Here is a 16852-nt window from a genome sequence, read left to right as displayed (position 1 = left end):
CTACTTACTACCCATACTTACGATATGTTTTCATTGTGAATTCCTTTGTAGCTGGGTTTCTGTTTTTCATCTGTAAATCGCAATAATTGTTACCTTCCTACCTAATCGAGGTTTTGCGTTGTCCGTTCCTCTTCTGTCTGGGTCAGACAAAATTGGAAAGTGCGACGCATTCATCCGAGGTACCTCCAGCTACTATTCGAGACACTCAGTTACATATCATCATAACACATATCGGATGAGTATTAATATCGCTACCTACCTACCAAGGTGTAAGCAAATATGCCTCTGGACATAAATGAGTCCGATCCTTCCGGTCCTCCTGAAAGTTCAAAGACCGAGCCTCTAGCATGCGTCTCCTGCAGGGCTCGCAAGTTAAAGTGTGACCGCATAAAGCCAGCATGTGCTCGCTGTGTAAAGGTCTCAAACGATTGTGTATATCCCGAATCAAGGAGGAAGCCGAATTTCAAGAGGAGAAACGTCAAAGAGCTCGAGGCTCGCTTAGGTTCGCTACCGACATTCAGACCCTCCTGATATATAACCAGGTTGCTGACAAAGTGTTCACAGCTCAAGTTGAGGACTATCTTAAAGAAGTCAATAAGAATTCTTCGGAAGAGAAAACCGATGATGGTAGTCCTATCTATCCAAACCAGCATCATGCTGACTTTGGTGGTGTTGTCTCCCCTGGGATACCAGGACTGGTGAATGATTTTTCGGATCCCAGTCTTTCGTCTTTTCCACCTTCAGCTTTTGACCAACAGTCGAATGATGTCAATCCTTCTTTCGACGCACAGTTGATGAGTCTAGGCATGTCTGAGCCTTTGCCCCCGGACGATGTCATGGAGGAACTGTAAGAAGTCCTCTTAACTTACACATTATGAACGATAGCTAATCTCTGCAGCAACAACATCTTTTTCCAGAATCAGTATCGACTGATACCCATCGTCCATCCAGGAAGGTATCTCCAATCATTCTATGGCCCCATGCCCAGAAGACCCCCAATGTGTTTGCGATATGCCATATGGGCTTTAGCAGCTGCCGGTAATGTCAAGTATGACGAATACCACGACATCTTCTACCGTCGGTCACGACAATATATGGAAGCAGACACGATGAAGGGTCATGGTGAAGTCTTCATTTCTATTCAGCACGCGCAGACATGGGCACTTGTGGCTTTCTACGAAGCAAAGATGTTATTGTTTACAAGATCGACCATAAGCGTGGCTAACTGTGTTCGCTTGTGCCACATGATGGGACTTAATCGTCTAGATGGAGACAATGTCGGTATGCCACCATCTTTGGGACCTCCTATTACGTGGGCCGAGCTGGAGGAAAGAAGGAGAATCTTCTGGGGCGTGTTCGCTGCAGATTCTCATTGTTGCATCTCTACAGGATGGCCCACTCTGATCGATTCAGACGATGTATGCCTTCTCGATTTCCCAATTGAAATCGTGCTAATGAAGTTTTAGATTGCAACGAGGCTTCCTGCTTCCGAGGAAGCATTCGTTCAAGACCGTAAAGAAGAAGCGCCTTTCTTGGACGATGCGATACAAGGTGCTCAGTACACAGGCTTTGCCGGGACCATTGTTACATGTCAGATTAACAAGCTCGTTCTCCGTCATATTCACCGCTCCAAGCCAGACAGTCGATGCGAAGATCTAATGAATGGGTCATTCTGGACTCGACACAGAGATCTGGACAATACACTGTCCAGCCTCTTTATGTTTCTTCCTGAAAACTTTCGCCTTCCCGAAAATATACGAGATGTATCAGCACTCCATCTTAATATGAATCTGCACGCCGCTATTATCTGCATTCACCATGCAGCTGTTGAAAAAGCCGAAAGGTACAAACTACCAGGTCATGTTAAGCAGGGCAGTGTTGCTCGGCTCCGAGCAGCCGCTGAGGAGATTGCCAACCTCATGAGACTCACATCGAACGTCACCCTTTTTTTCGTATGTGTGTTCCGTTATCAGAGCATTCTCTACATGTATTAAACTAACAAACGCACAGAAGAGCCCATTGTCCGCCCTATCGCTGTACTGCGCAGCTACGGTATATATTTACCTTGCCAAAGAGAGTCCAGCAACGGGCCTCAATGCAATGGACGTGTCAAATTTTCAGCTCATCATCCAATGCATGGAAGCCATCGCGCGTGTACATACAATCACCCGAAGCTTCTTACATCAAACTTGTGTCGATATAGAGAAGATTGGGTTGGATTCTGTTATCCAGATGCCTTCACTGAGAAGGTACCGTGATACTTTTGGACCTAGCAAATCCCAAATACCAATCTTGGCTCGCACGCCAGTTTCGAACCATTCCGGGCCATCACCAATAGTGTCCAGAAGTGAGAAACAACTCGAAGCCGAGCAGACGAGACTGAACAATATTACTCATCTTATGGGCGTGACTGTGGGAAAGACGTGCTACCAGGCTTTGCTTGGATCCGCCTACCGCAACATTCGGCCAGACCCAATGAACAACAAACGGAAAAGAGCTGGGGAAAGCCCTGCGCCTACTTCGGTTCCCAGTATGAGGAATAATAATGCTCTTGACTTGAATCTGGATCATAATTTCAAAGGAACAGGGATGTGGTCTGCATCCTTTTCGCCTCAAATAACTACTTTGGGTGGCATCTCCTTGCCCGATCGAACAAATTCATCAACCGCGTCCTCCCCAGTCAACCAGGTCTCGAACTCTGGTTCATATACTAGAACAGCTTCGGGGAGTAGTCATACATCACCCGACATTGGACTTGGAAACACTGCGGAAGAAAACCGAATCGACTTGAGGGCTTTCCAAGACCGAATATCTACACCAATTTGGCAGTCAACTGAAGAAACACTATTTGCACAGATGGCGACGAACACGCTGGGTACCGACGGGGCTGACACTTGGGGGATACTGACTGCTGTCGACTTGAGCTGGGATGCGGAAGGGCTGTCAGCAGAGAGTTGATTGATGTGATGTGACGTGATGTATCATTATGTATTTGTAGGGCAAAGTCTGAGTTTGGACTTGGTGTTTCCATGTCTTTTTATGTCTGTAAACTATGAAGCGAGGGGAAGGATATGTACAATGTATACCCTAGAAACTACTAAGGTTGGTCGCTTGAAGGATCATACCAAGCATGAATTTTGTATCACTAGGAACTGGCTAGATAATATGGATGCAAAAGGATCTATCTCATGGAATAGGAATGAATAGAAATTTTGTATACGATTGCAGTGTTATCATCTTATTTGGTAGAGTTGTTGAATTATATCCCAGTCAGTCAACTGTTGAGAAACTCCGTCTTAGCCGAAACACAAGGTCCACCTATTCCTTCATCATGACATGACCCTTCACACTCTCACCATTCTATTTTTCGACGCTCATGTGTGACTTGCGACCATGTTTCAATACATAATAGGATTCGTGGCATTTCTTGTCGTCTTTTCAAATCCCATCGGTGATTTCTTTTATCCAAATCGTGCCGCTCAGGTCAAGGATGCCTCACCGCGTCCGAAACTTAACGAGTCGCTGCTAGCTATCGATGCGCCGAATGCAACTACGCCAGAGTGCGCGCCCGACGGCTACTTGGCTAGGATCGTGAGTAGAGAGCCTCTGATTGTGTATCTGGAAGGGTTTTTGAACCAGGAAGAGAGGGAGCATCTGCTAGATATAAGGTATGCTGAGCTGCTATCCAATCGTCTTAGTTGGTACTCACTCACACTCATAGTGAACCGATCTTTGTCCCTTCAACTATCACCAGCAATGGCGAGGCAACACATCGCGACGCCTCAGTCCGTGACTCTGACGTCGCTGTCATCCCAAGAACTGACTCCGTCCGCTGCATCGAGTCCCGCACCCGCGCCCTTCAAGGCTGGCGCCCGGAGCTCTGGATCGAGCGTCTGAGGACTCAACGATATGGGCCAGGAGGCCACTACAACCACCACTTTGATTGGAGTCACAACTCGCGTGGATGGGGTCGCGTGAGCAGTCTCATGGCATGGGTTGGAGGCTCCGATGATCTTAAAGGCGGCGGCACCGAGTTCCCTCTGGTGAAGCGACCTGTGGAAAAGGAGTGGTGTCGCTTTATAGAATGTGGAGATGGGGGAGAAGATAAGAGTGAAGTCGGGGTCGTGTTCAAAGTCTTGCCGGGTAATGCAGTGTATTGGGAGAATTTTGCAGCGGATGGAAGGGGTTACGATGAGACGTGGCATGCTGGACTTCCTGTTGACAAAGGAACCAAAGTTGGGCTGAATATCTGGAGCTTTGGGCGAATCTGAAGCCGTTGTGTCTGTATGAGGAAATAAGTGATAGACTTGAGCATTGTGCTATGTAGAAACAGCCTTCATGATGTAGAAAATCCATACAGTTATTGTTTGTATCTTTTGCTCGCTCCAATATGATCTTGACTTACTCCCATCGCCTCTCACACTGACCCATCCATTTCCCCCAAACGACGACTTTGCCCTGGATGGCTTCTGCAACTTGGTCTCTATTCGGCTTTGAGATGGCCAACTTCTCATCCAATGGCTCACTCAAGCCAATGACTTCAAACCAGTCTCAATTGACAGTTAGTCATGTATCAATTTAAGACTTCAAAGGACTTTACTCACATCGATGAATCCCGTGGTTGATGAGTGGTCGTGGCGGGACATAAATCTTTCCGCTGTGATTTGCCCCGTAATAGAAGCCTCCCTTGAGTTTGGTAGAAGTCTCACTCAGTGACTGAAAGTCTTCATTGACGACATTCGTCTTTTGGACTGGGATACTCAGATATAGCCTACCAAGATTATCAGTTTAACCTTCCAAAAAGGTAATCGAATAAAATAAAAGCATATCTGACTTACCCGTGACAAATAGGCGTTGGTAACGGCGCATCTGGATCTTCCGTTACGAGCAACCATTCTTTTACACCTTCGTAAGAGTTCCACTGTAGCTGGGGAAACTTTCCTTGGCCTCCATGCATATACTCTTTTCCGAGCGTTGCACCGTCTGGGCCACAATCTGGGGATGTGACCGACAGTGTTGGCTCAGGTTGTTGGGCAAAAGCAGGAGTCGTGAAGAAGGCTTTGGCATCTCGGCCCTTGTAGTTCTTGAAGAGCCAGCTGGCAGCGACTTCGATGTAAGCTGTCATGTTTTTTCCCCCCTCCTTTTTGGCGATATGATCGCGATCGATGATGTATACAGGAATAAGATGGATGTGCCACTAGCGCTTTGAGTCTACTACTATCAAGTCAAAACACAGCACTTGGGCATGCATATATATAATTTATTAATTCTGGTCATATTATGGACTCTACCGGACAGTATCACAAACTCCTGATATCATGTCGGCCCTACCGGCGATAATCATGGCCATCGGAGCCGAATCGGCAAACATAGATCAGCAATACTACTTAGCTACTGTATCGCCATCTTTGCCACAGTCGTTAACCTTTTAGCAATAAACTTCAGGAACTCAAGATTTATTCACTGATTTGACCGAGTTTAATATAGCTTGAAAATGCTCGTGATATCGTTGGTATCTACTTGTAACCCAATGCAACCGTCGTAAATGCTTACACAAAACTCTATAACTATGCAGTACCAGCCAAGACGCCGAACAAGCTCCCAATGACATATGTAAAGCCAAAATTCCAAACTCCATGAATCATCTAATACTGTCATGTCCTTATCTCAAAGGGAGGGGTAAAACTCTCTAGATGAGGAACCAAGCAAACGTGAGTGCCATTGCTCCCGCAAGGATAGACACGGCCCCGGTGCTTCCCAGGGGCGAAAGTGATCCGGCAGCATTCTCGCTACCCGAAGACTGAGGTCCGTCTGAGCCAGTCGCAGAAGGCACGGCGTTCTTTCCTTTACTAATCTCGAGAATGTGAGAGCCTGTGGCTTCAAAGTTGCTCTGCGCCAGCGAGATCTCGTTGTTATCCAGGTCAAACACCACGTAAGCGCTCCTCAGGAATGTGTCACCCAGGATAGAAACCTGTGAGGTCGAGGGTGCGATTCCAAAAGAGCATGCTGCTTGACCGTTGGTAAACGACATTTGGCGGCCTGTGATGTCGGTAAAGTCGAGGATCAGCTCGCTGAGGGGCACCGTGATCTCGGCTGGGGAGGTGAATTTGAAGGTCAAATTTCCTCCCTGGTTTGCCAGATCGCAGGGCACGTATGCTGTGGTTTGCCCCTCTTCGTAGTCAGCGCCCACGAGTTGGTATATGCTGTCTGTAACGCTGGAAGGGAGATACGTGAGCGTTGAGCCTGAGTCGAGAACAACTCCAAGGTCAAGGCCCTCTCCGACTATTTCTGAACCTGAGTTGATGCTTTGAAGTTTGACGTAGAACTCGGAGTATTCGTCGTTGATCTTCATAATGGGCACGGTAACCAGATCGCCAATGAAGTGCTGCTCGTCAACTCCTCCAAACAGGATTTTTCCAGTCGCAGATTCCAGGTCGTCAAGGTACAGACTGTATGCATTGGAAGCGATAACTCCATCCGAGGCCAGTCTAGCTGGCATGTTCTTGTAGAACTCTGGGTCGGGTTGATCAACAACAGCTTCGTTGGAGGTGTATCCAATACCAATGACTCCCTCGTTATCTGAGGTTATGTATCCGATTCCAAACTGTAGGTCTTTGATGGAAACTTCTCCCATTCTAAACGTGTCGGTGACATAGTCGCCAGATGCGCCAGAACCATCGGCGTATGAGATGTTGAATCCACTATTCACATACTCGTACGTCGATGACTTATTAGCGTTGTATAGGCCGGACTCTGCGCAAATGTTGGCGTGAGTGTCGCAAAGCTCAGAGTTTACTGAATTGACCCAAAGATCACTGCTTCCAGTGTCGAGGTGAAGACGGAAGTTTTGTGGTGGAGTCCCTATGCTTGCGTTGAGGAAGTAGAGGGATTGCTAGATAGAACCAATGTTAATAAGATGTTTTCACGGGAGAGTTTTTTATGGCGACTAACCTCATTGTCGATTCCAACATTAACAGTACCAGCTCTTCTGTTCAGACGCTTTCGATCATGGGCCAAGGGGTTATCTATTTGTCGACGCTGAATAGGAACACTCATAACTCTCGGCTCGAGGCCATGTTCTCGCTTATGTAGAGATATAGCTTCTGTGGAAGCAAGTAAAGAGAGGAAAAGGGTAGAATATGTTGGCTTCATTGTTGAAACTCTTTGGGTTGTATAATGAGATACTTGGACATGGCTCTTTTGACGACATGGAAACCTCTTTGGTGTTTATATCTAGTTTCAAGGGTTGGCTTGCTGGTTCCACAATGGACTTCGCCTCGACGACTTTGCTCTGTCATAGACGAACCGATGATTCGAGATAGGTCCCTAGAGGGCACTGCCGCACATCCGCACGTTAAAGTAAACAGACTCTCGGGATGCGTCAACGACACAACGTCACCCTCAAACGTCAGGGCACCACCTTTTCGGCACGGTGAGGCCGAGTGAGAGAGCGAGAGCGAGAGCGAAGGCGATGAGGAGATCAAGGAACAACCCGAGACGGATAGGATACAATAGACTCAAAAGTGACATTTACTTGGTTATTATACAATTACTTATCTGTACTTCATACTGATAAACCAGTTACAGATCATCTGTAGACGCCGCACAAACCCCCTTAATGGTTCGCATAGTCGAAACATGTTGGAAACGTCCCATCTCGCTGGGTGTTGAACTACCCACTCATATTGTAGATCTCAGGGACAGACCTCCGCCATAACCACTGTGCGGCCGTGCTATAAGGATACTGCACTGTAGACTGCGTGGTCTGTCAGTTCAAAGCACAGCCTACGGGAGAGGGTCTAGGGGTCACATTCGGGGAGACGCGCGGCCGGCGCAAACCTTCTTTTCCCTCTATCTTGACGATAAATCTCGCCCGGGGATTAACTACGGACAATAGAGGAAGCCCACAACGGAATATCCGGGGTAAGGGTACAGTACAATGTCTGCTGTAGAATTATTAATAGACACCCTAGTCCTAGTCTCTCCTCCCAATGAAACGTTTACTTGAGGCGCTGGGTTAATACCAGATGGCATGACGTGGGAGGCTCTTTCAATGCAATGATTAATTAAATCCACCGAAAAAATACAATTGCCAAGAGAAATAAATTGAGGATGGTCCCAACTTCAACCACTGCGGATGAATTCAAAAACAAGGCCCTCCGTCTTCTCAAGTCGTTAAATCATGTTTAACTGGGGATTGATACACCCGACAAACTTGCTGACGACAACTTCCCGTGGCTGGCGATGCCGAACTTCCGACTGTTAACGGAGGCCAACACTGACGGTAGACAACTCATTGATTTCAAATCGGGCCCGCGATATACAATAAACAACTCATCATCTTTTTTAAATGGACCATCATCCACTTTACACGTTTATTTCTTGATCTCTATACCAGCTTTAGGGTAACCAAATATGTCATCCTCACGATCAGCTTATCTACCTATCGCGAGCATCAGTTGTCGATACATTCTATCTAAATCACAAATATTCAACCCTGGTCTGGTTTATACTCTCTGACACACTCATTTCGCCAACCATGTCCGAAATCATCACATCGTGACAACGTTGGTTTCACAAAGCGTCGCCAAGACCTCAACGTCCGTCAAGGTGCGGACGTTGAACATCACGACCTAATGAGATATTCTCGCTACACAGTTCAATATTGGCAATCATCAAGTACTTTCTAATGAGAGGCCTCTCAGTCATGACATATCATCTGCTCGACTCGTCTCATCTCGCTACTCACAATGCTCACCATTAACCACTTAGAATACATCTTATTTGGCTGCCTACCAAAGCCACATCAAACACTAACAAACAAAGCCCATCTCGGCACAACACTAAACGAGTAATCTACAGTTGCCTAGAGGGTTGCTTGTATCCAGGCCAAGGCTGCTACTTTCTTCTGCGGCTGAAATTCTTTGTGGCAGGGAAGGATGCCATATCATCGAATTGGGCTGCATGCATACATCTTTTACATAAGCTTACTTTTTGTAACTGTCTATATATGAACGTAATATCTAGACTTATACTCATACTTCCACTCTCATGGTTAACGTTTCACCGGCTCTCAACTGTAATATCCTTAACTATAATCTTCAACGGGCAACATGGATGCTGAGCTTATCGCAAGTATGGACCGTTGGTATGGCATCCGCCCAAACTTAGACGCTCTCAACTGACATGAACACCACTTCTTTAGTCCCATGTATGCTGTAAGTATACTCCATTCTACCGAATCGACTATTTAATAACATGGTATTCCACAGTCCTTCTTTGGAGCTATAGGCTGCGCATGTTCCATCGTCTTCACCACCTTCGGGGCATCCTACGGCACCGCAAAGTCCGCAGGTGCCATCTTTCAGTCCGGCATTCTTCGCCCAGACATGTTGATGCAGAACACGTATGTGAAACTGACAGAGATCTATCTGCAACGTAACCAACTGACAAAAGATAGGCTATGCGCCATCATGGCCCAGATCCTGTCCATATACGGACTCGTCGCAAGCGTCATTATGTCTAACAACATCAAAGAAAAGATGCCTATTCACACAGCTTTCTTGCAGCTGGGAGCTGGTATCTCTGTCGGACTTTGTGGCATGGCCGCTGGTTTTGCTATTGGTATCGTTGGTGATGCTGGAGGTACGTTCACTCTCTGGACTCAGATAAGCACAGTTGACAACTTACACTTCTCAGTCCGTGCCAGCTCGCAGCAGCCACGTCTCTACATCGGCATGGTTCTCATCCTCATCTTTGCAGAAGTTCTCGGCCTATACGGTGTCATCGTCTCTATCCTCATGCTCACCCGTTCTACAGAGGCTGCAGAGTGCCGGTACTAGGATGTCGGAGTAATTGGTATTCAGGCGACATGTGCCTGTTTCCTATATGCTCAGGGCCAAGCCTGCACCGAGCATATCCATTAACAAACTAGTCGATATGTTTTAGGGGTTCGGTTTATAACTCGTCATAATGTACTGAGTTCGTGAGAGTTAGTCGCGGCTCAGTAGTGATATCCTGCAATATTCACGCACTCTTTTTGACGAGAGGATACCAATGATTGTCGTTCCATATCAAGTGCCAATAATGTGTCATAAACCAAGTCTGCTTTCCATTGTACTGAACCAACGTTGCGGGGTATCTGCAGATCTAAGACCATGGCAAGACATTCATAGACTACATGCTCTCTTCCACCATGACCTATCCTCCTCTTATAGAATCCATTCGTTGACGTTATCATTATGTGTGATGAAAGGCTCATCGATTCTCTTGATGGCCAGATCACTGCAAAGAATACTGCAAAACATTAGCCGTGAAATTATACAATTCAAGAGCAACTTACCAAGAAGACGCAACGAGAGCGTCCAGTTCTGCCACAACCGTCTCCCTCTGCGTACCACTGACCAGGCCCTTCTGTATCTGCATTTGAAGTTCCCTGATACGCGATGACTTTCCGACGCCCGCCTGCTCCAGTACCTTTCGCCCCAAGCAATCAGAGTGGAACGAGTGCTGACAGGGAAAAACAAAGAACTGTCGACTCAATAGGGGCAATCCACAAGTATAACACTTCTCACCAGGCTCCACGATTGCGTAGCGATGGTCGAGTGCAGCAATATCAACCTTGATGTTGGTAGCGGTTTGCGACGACTCATCCATTTCCTTCTTCAAGTTGTCAATGTTGCGGCTGTAATCTTCAAGCGCGGCACAGATCTCCTCCTTGAAATCGTCAATGACAACAAAGTCAGGGAAAAAAGGTATCAGGTCCTCAATCTTAAGCAAATCGCATCGCTTGAGAAACTCGATCGCTGTCTTGATCCCGTTTGACTGAGAAATGACCTTTCGGGCTACCGCAAGCCATAAACGCTTACGCAGTTGCGGGTTCGACATTGGCCGATCCGCAATGACTGCTGCCAGCTCAACCTCGCCGTGAGACAAAGCCAAGTCGACTGCTTGAAGATACTGTCCCATGCTGGTGTATATGTGTACGCATGATAGCGTTCGGTGATGCTGGATGCATAGCCGAAGGGCAAAGTCGGGATCATAGCGAGGCTCATCTCCTTGAGCTTGCAGATATGACAAAAGTCCAGACTCATCCCTTGAAGGGTGAGAAGCATAGATCGATACCAAAGTGTTGTGTACAGCCGCATCCTTTGAGTTGAGTTGATAGACCGCATAGTTCAGATACCTTATCGCCTGGTTCTGTGCGTTCGGACCACCCGTGAACGTCCGGTTGTACTCGAGGAAGGCAGGGATCAGATTTCTGGGTTTTAGATCAGAATGTCTCATCAGGATCTCAACCAGCTCTGGCGCAACGTATGTCATCAGTACGCTACTATACCGGTAAAATACTTCAGGGTCCGTTTGCTTCTTGAGAACGTTCAGGACCTCACTCCACCTCTCCCGTTGAACCCAATAAGAGAGAACATAATTATAGTCGTTGACGGCGTTTGCAAAGTAAAGGAGCTCTCCTTCGCGGCCATGGCTGCTAACGACATCGTACACCATCCTCCGGTCGAGATCGCCTTTGTACTTATCAACAAAATCCCTAAACTCTTTCCTTACGGACTCGAGCAGTTTTCGTGATTCAGTCGAATTCACGTTCTCTGATGGGTCTGCCTGTGTATTTATAGTATCATCAAGCGAGTTGAGCTTGGACATGAACACCTCTATCAACCAACCCGCGATCATCATCCGTTGCATCACAGCTGGCTTTTTGAGCGAAGCCAACTTTGTTAGCAAGAACTTCCTCAAGGCATCTGGTTGGTTGTTGTCAATAATGCTCAGAGCAATATCCTCAAACGGCTTGTTACTGCGACCGTACACTGTAGCAGCCTCAATCCAGTGGCCTTTGCTGGCCAGATGATCGCCGTACGCAGCTGCAACTATTTCCTTTTGCAGAGGTGTTCGGGCATGCTGCAGAGCCGGCTCGAACTGTTGCAATTTGGTCATGATTTCCCAAATATTGCGCTCCTCGTCTCGGACCACAATCTCAAAGATCTCCTCTGAAGTAAACAGCCAGAAAGTGTTCTTCTGCATATCCACGGAGAAACCTATAGCTTTCTGTCCCTGGCCAATAACGTTGTGTTCAGATACCATCTTTCCCGTGAGTCGGTTCGTCGTGATCACACGCCCACCAACCAGGTGCACAATATGCCACTGAGTGAGTGCAATGGCATCGATAGCCTCAGTCGTTGCGAGCCGCCTCTCGCTCTCCTCGGGGGAAAGAATCTGTGCTCTGGACAGCATTTTAGATTCTGAAAAGACCTTGGTGCCGAGGTTGCTATCTGCAGGTGTATTTGATAACTTTCCGTGAAACACGCCCTGGTATGATAACCAAGCATATGCTCGGTCAGGGACGTCGTCGTCATATGGCCCAGAGTCGGGAGCATCGGGAGACACCGCCAGGCATGAAGGAGCCCCGGAGGTGGTCCGCGACAATTCGTGGACAACAGGTTGCTCCGACTCAAATAGTCTCGTATATATCGACCCCGAACCATCATGTCCATACCCTACCCTTCCGACTAGGTGGAACAGGCGCGTTTGTGTAGCTATTACTACCCTTCGAAGGTCTGATTTGTTGTTTTGGAGATTGTCGACCCATAATCCCGTGATCGGTCCATCTGGTAACTTGTGCAAGTTCTTCAAATGCTTCATCTCCTTCTTGTAAAACTCCTTGGACGTCTCGATGAAAGCCTCGTAGATGTTGCCATCAGATGCACCGATCAATATCTCTCGTGTCGACGCTGTGGGCAATGAAGGGTTCCATGCCACACTCTCGATTGAAACGCCGCGGAGACGCCCGAGTGGTCTAGGATGTTTTGATTGGGAATGAAGGTAATAGTTTTCGCCGAGGGTGGTGCAGACGATAAGGTGCGAAGCTGTCGGGTCAAGAAACATGCGCCGGATCATGCCAATCTCGGATGGTTTCTTGGGCAAGTCGATATCTACCACGAAAAACACATCATTAGTCATTTGGAACTACTCAAACAATATATCTGAGTCCTCTACCATCAATGTCTTCGGGTCGTTCTAGATCGATACGGAGAATTCGTCCGTTGGAGAGGGCGAGGACAATAACATTATTGGCAACCTGCGCCGCAACGAAATCGGCGGCCACTGAGAACTGCAACTGGACACTCTCTATGGTAAAGATGGGCTCTTCTAGGTCTGAGACGCCATTGGCGGCGTCGAAGCCGTCTTGAAGATTCAGGGCCATTGTGTAGCGGTTTCACAGGCGCATGTTCGAAGGCCAGAGAAGACGAGAAGGAATCTTGCGTTTGACGCACGATGAGGCAGGTATTCGTTAAGACTAGATTCTGACTCCGGGTCGTTGGGGCTGGCTTGTTGATGGGATTGAGATAGTCGGTGTTGCTGTTGGTGCTGGTGATGAAGTGTCGGTGGTTGGCAAGGGCCCTGTACGGTAGCTCCCCACCTAAGTTGACGTGTATGCACCACGATAGGCAGCTGCTGTTGGGTGATAAGGCAGCTAATACCGAGCTTGTATTGGGCTATCGAAACATTACATCACCTGTTCATTGCTGTTGGACAGAACCTCTAAATCACGTATATCTTAGGTACACGATCGCCACACGATATTTGATTTACGACTTATAAATAAATATAGAGCTCTGAATATTGTGTAACTTCTGCGCCAATGCGCATACATAGGTATCTTGTTCTTTTCTCTAATCATTTCAAGTGTCTTTCAACTGACTACCCGTGAAATTGACTGCAAACCTTGCTCCAAACAGCTAAAGACTGCAACAAGGTTTGTTACACCAAAGCGCCACCCGTGTGTATCTTAAAATAAAATAAAAGAACAAAAAAAAGAATAGCCGCCCTGATCAACCGCTGAAGTATGTACAAGTAAATGCAAAAGATCGAGTCGTCATCCATGTAAACGCCGCCCTACAAAGCATCTGCGCCACCCCTTGTTCCCAAAGAACGGTCGCCAAAAAAACAAAAACAAAAACAAAAAAAAACAAGGATTAATGGGTTTTCATATCCTCATAATGAAATAGTTGAGTTTCCTATTTAGCTCGGCCCCGCGGTCATATGGTCATCCGCATGAAGCGTAGGGTTAGAGCTGTCGCCGTTGAGCTCTGTAGCTGGCGAGTGGCATCTCCCAAGGAGGTCCGCCAGGTCGGTACGGGGTGCATCGAGGGGCTTTCTGCCAATAATGATACGCATCTTGATTTGAAGACCCTTTGATTTTATGGGATCTTTAGCGGCGTTTGCCAAGTCTCGCGCGGCCGCTTCACAGGCCTGCTTGCACTTTTCGGGGTCCCAGTCCATATATTCTGTCAAGAGTCGCAAGCAATGAGCTTCTAGGCCATCCAGACAAGAGATGAGCCAAATTTTGCCCGCAGACGCCTCGGCGATTGTAATAGGAATGGAGTATTCTGTTACTCGCACGTCAACGAAGCCTGCATCCATGAGTAATCGTGGCTCGAGATGATATATGCCTCGTGGACGCCCCGACTTCTCGGATGCTATTTCAAGATCCCTAAGAAGTTCATGCATGGGAGAGTTATCAGAAAATTGTGATAAAAACTGAATGAAACCTTCGGCGCTGACAAAGTCCTGCACCTCGATCCAACCGCCGGGTTTCAGGGAAAAGTAAGTATTGTCGTACACGAAGCTCCAATTCCGGAATGCGCCCTCCATAAGCCGGAAGTGAATTAAGTCGTACGTATCGGGGTGGCGATCCCAATCTTCTGCGTCCTCGATTTCGAAAAAGACATTCATGGGCACGCTCTTGGTCTCTGCTATCGCAGCAATGTCGGTTCCTACAACCTCGCATTGCGGTTGCAGCTCGGCCATCTTGATCGCCCATTCGCCCGTACCTGTACCGACATCAAGAATATGGTCGGGGTTCTGAAGTGGAGCAAGGGTGAGCCCGCCGTCGAGTACGTGCATGAATACTTGATGCTGTATGGCCATTCGCCATTGTTCGATGTCGTCGTTTGGCATGTAATATTCACGACAATAACGTCGGCCGTGAATTTCTCTATAGTCGAGGTCTTGGGCCCATAATGATCTTGTTGATGCAGCCCTAGGAACAATGTCAGTAAATGGCAAACGAGTAACATGGAAGCAGGATATTGTTGCATACATATCTGAGTCTGCCGCATGTGAGTCCGGAGAGAATGGAGTCTCAACCTGATGGGCTGCAGAAACTCCAGGGTATTGTGAGGCAGGGTATATGGATATCATGTCGTCTTCGTCGACATCTTCGTCAAGGTCAGAGTCATTGTGAGGGTGAGGCTCCTCGTCTGTTCCCACGATACTGGTCATGGCTGTATTATTTCCGTCGCTGTTCGCATGCTCACTTGGTGTTCCGTCACTAGATTGTCGGCCGCTCTGTACAGCGTACGAGTCCTCCGAGGACATGGTGCTCGTCTGAGATTGGTTGTGGCGTGCCGGTGTTCCCTTGCGTGGTTTGCACCGTCGCTTTTTGGCCATGGGCGTCTAGAGAAGGGATAAGATGTAGGAGGATGGCGGTAAAAAACAACGGTACTATCGTAGTCTGGTGGATGTGACAATGACTAGCGACATGACTTAAATTCGGAGAATGAGGCTAAAACGAGCGGCGCGGGCGACAAAGTTTGGTCTGCTGGTCGTTGCTATGATGACAGAGGTCTGATGATAGTAGGCGAATGGGCAATACTGCCGTCCTTTGTCGAGTGTCGCACGGGGAAAGGAAAGCCCAAGGAGCAGTCAGAGCGTTTAGTTGAAGTGGAATCGCAGACGGAAAAGACAAAGCAATTAATTAGGATGAGTACAGGCTATGGAAAAGAGCCTAGGGGAACGAACGAGTGAGTGGAGGATCCAAGACTTGAAGAAGGAGGACCTGGGGATTGGTAAAGGTCCGTGAGCTCAGTGGAGACTTGCCCAAGTTAACGTGGATCAGGGCTCAAGAGTCTTCGGAAAAGAGACCCGTAAAGCATAACCAGGATAAGAGAGCAAATGTAGTTCTATATATGTTTACGGGGTAGTTGAATGATATTTATGAAACTATTGGGCAAGAACGGGAAAAGAGCCCAACAGCTGGGAGTGGTTTGGTTGATGGGAAAAGGCAGTGACTCCATTGCTAGTCACAGTTCCAGTCCCAGTCTGAAGGATAAGCCGGGGAGACGCAAGGAGGACGAGCTACTGTAGCTAGTAAACTTGCTGGGACCAATAAAGATAGTCTAGAAGCTCGAGGCTCTCTTGCTCCTCTATGGATTGGGTAGGAGGAACAGAGCAAGTGGAGGAAGCGATCCAAGGATCGGGAGCAAGGGAGTGCTACGCTGCAGAGAGGGCAAGGATATGCCGGCCGGTCGACAAACGATTGCGGTCAGGTAATTTGCAGCAACAAGTCAGTCAAGTATGTGACTAGTTAGGCTGACTGACAACATACCTGCACTAATAACACCTGTTTCTTGATCGAGTTGGCGTTGAAGCTGATGGACAGTTGACACAACATGTTTCATGCAGGCTTGCTGTACTCTATACTGGTTACCCAGTTATGCAGTCAGCTACATATAGTGCTTACCACCTCGTTTTATTTCAAAAGTATCAATAGCAAGAGGCCATCCTTTGCTGCACAGTACCGAGAGACTGGCTTGGCAATATACATATGGCAGCGGGAAGACCGTGATGACCATGCAAAGTATATTCCCGCAGATAAGCCAATTGGATGTAGTGTATGCATCCATAGGTTGCCATTGTCAAACGTTGCATCTCTCTAACGGCCTTTTTGCCTTTACTGTCACTCAATTGCGAGCGTCAACCACCAAACTGAGGAGAGAACGGCGGGCAGGTCTATCCATTCCTCAGCTCAACTCGGTACGTAGAGTATACTATAGGC

The 16852-nt window shown here is 47.6% G+C and overlaps 7 protein-coding genes across 7 annotated transcripts; 3 read left to right on the top strand and 4 right to left on the bottom strand.

Annotated features, from left to right (window-relative positions):
- Positions 1 to 279: 279 nt before the first annotated feature.
- On the top strand, positions 280 to 2958 carry FGSG_12742 (uncharacterized protein; the record flags this gene model as incomplete). The annotated part of the gene is made up of 5 exons (XM_011325711.1): positions 280 to 502; positions 565 to 847; positions 899 to 1418; positions 1467 to 1952; positions 2011 to 2958. The coding sequence occupies 5 exons, from the start codon at positions 280 to 282 to the stop codon at positions 2956 to 2958; spliced, it is 2460 nt and encodes an 819-aa protein (XP_011324013.1).
- A 435-nt stretch (positions 2959 to 3393) lies between these two features.
- On the top strand, positions 3394 to 4271 carry FGSG_12741 (uncharacterized protein; the record flags this gene model as incomplete). The annotated part of the gene is made up of 2 exons (XM_011325710.1): positions 3394 to 3668; positions 3722 to 4271. The coding sequence occupies 2 exons, from the start codon at positions 3394 to 3396 to the stop codon at positions 4269 to 4271; spliced, it is 825 nt and encodes a 274-aa protein (XP_011324012.1).
- A 130-nt stretch (positions 4272 to 4401) lies between these two features.
- FGSG_05472 (uncharacterized protein) lies at positions 4402 to 5125 on the bottom strand (the record flags this gene model as incomplete). The annotated part of the gene is made up of 3 exons (XM_011325709.1): positions 4402 to 4550; positions 4605 to 4771; positions 4839 to 5125. The coding sequence occupies 3 exons, from the start codon at positions 5123 to 5125 to the stop codon at positions 4402 to 4404; spliced, it is 603 nt and encodes a 200-aa protein (XP_011324011.1).
- A 108-nt stretch (positions 5126 to 5233) lies between these two features.
- On the bottom strand, positions 5234 to 7191 carry FGSG_05471 (uncharacterized protein). Its single transcript, XM_011325708.1, has 2 exons — positions 6952 to 7191; positions 5234 to 6892 (listed from the first exon to the last, which is right to left on the bottom strand). The coding sequence occupies exons 1-2, from the start codon at positions 7150 to 7152 to the stop codon at positions 5690 to 5692; spliced, it is 1404 nt and encodes a 467-aa protein (XP_011324010.1). The 5' UTR covers positions 7153 to 7191; the 3' UTR covers positions 5234 to 5689.
- Positions 7192 to 9209: 2018 nt separating this feature from the next.
- Positions 9210 to 9842, top strand: FGSG_05470 (vacuolar ATP synthase subunit c; the record flags this gene model as incomplete). Its single annotated transcript, XM_011325707.1, has 4 exons — positions 9210 to 9218; positions 9273 to 9406; positions 9461 to 9645; positions 9700 to 9842. The coding sequence occupies 4 exons, from the start codon at positions 9210 to 9212 to the stop codon at positions 9840 to 9842; spliced, it is 471 nt and encodes a 156-aa protein (XP_011324009.1).
- A 245-nt stretch (positions 9843 to 10087) lies between these two features.
- Positions 10088 to 13216, bottom strand: FGSG_05469 (uncharacterized protein; the record flags this gene model as incomplete). Its single annotated transcript, XM_011325706.1, has 3 exons — positions 10088 to 10296; positions 10343 to 12944; positions 13009 to 13216. 3 exons carry the CDS (start codon positions 13214 to 13216, stop codon positions 10212 to 10214), a joined length of 2895 nt encoding a protein of 964 aa, XP_011324008.1. The 3' UTR covers positions 10088 to 10211.
- Positions 13217 to 13611: 395 nt separating this feature from the next.
- Positions 13612 to 16127, bottom strand: FGSG_05468 (uncharacterized protein). Its single transcript, XM_011325705.1, has 2 exons — positions 15116 to 16127; positions 13612 to 15055 (listed from the first exon to the last, which is right to left on the bottom strand). Exons 1-2 carry the CDS (start codon positions 15463 to 15465, stop codon positions 14035 to 14037), a joined length of 1371 nt encoding a protein of 456 aa, XP_011324007.1. The 5' UTR covers positions 15466 to 16127; the 3' UTR covers positions 13612 to 14034.
- Between the last annotated feature and the right edge of the window lie 725 nt (positions 16128 to 16852).

The sequence above is a fragment of the Fusarium graminearum genome, chromosome 3 (genome assembly GCF_000240135.3).
Source record: "Fusarium graminearum PH-1 chromosome 3, whole genome shotgun sequence".
NCBI classification, from domain to species: domain Eukaryota; kingdom Fungi; phylum Ascomycota; class Sordariomycetes; order Hypocreales; family Nectriaceae; genus Fusarium; species Fusarium graminearum.
This window is presented reverse-complemented; position numbering and strand designations above follow the sequence as displayed.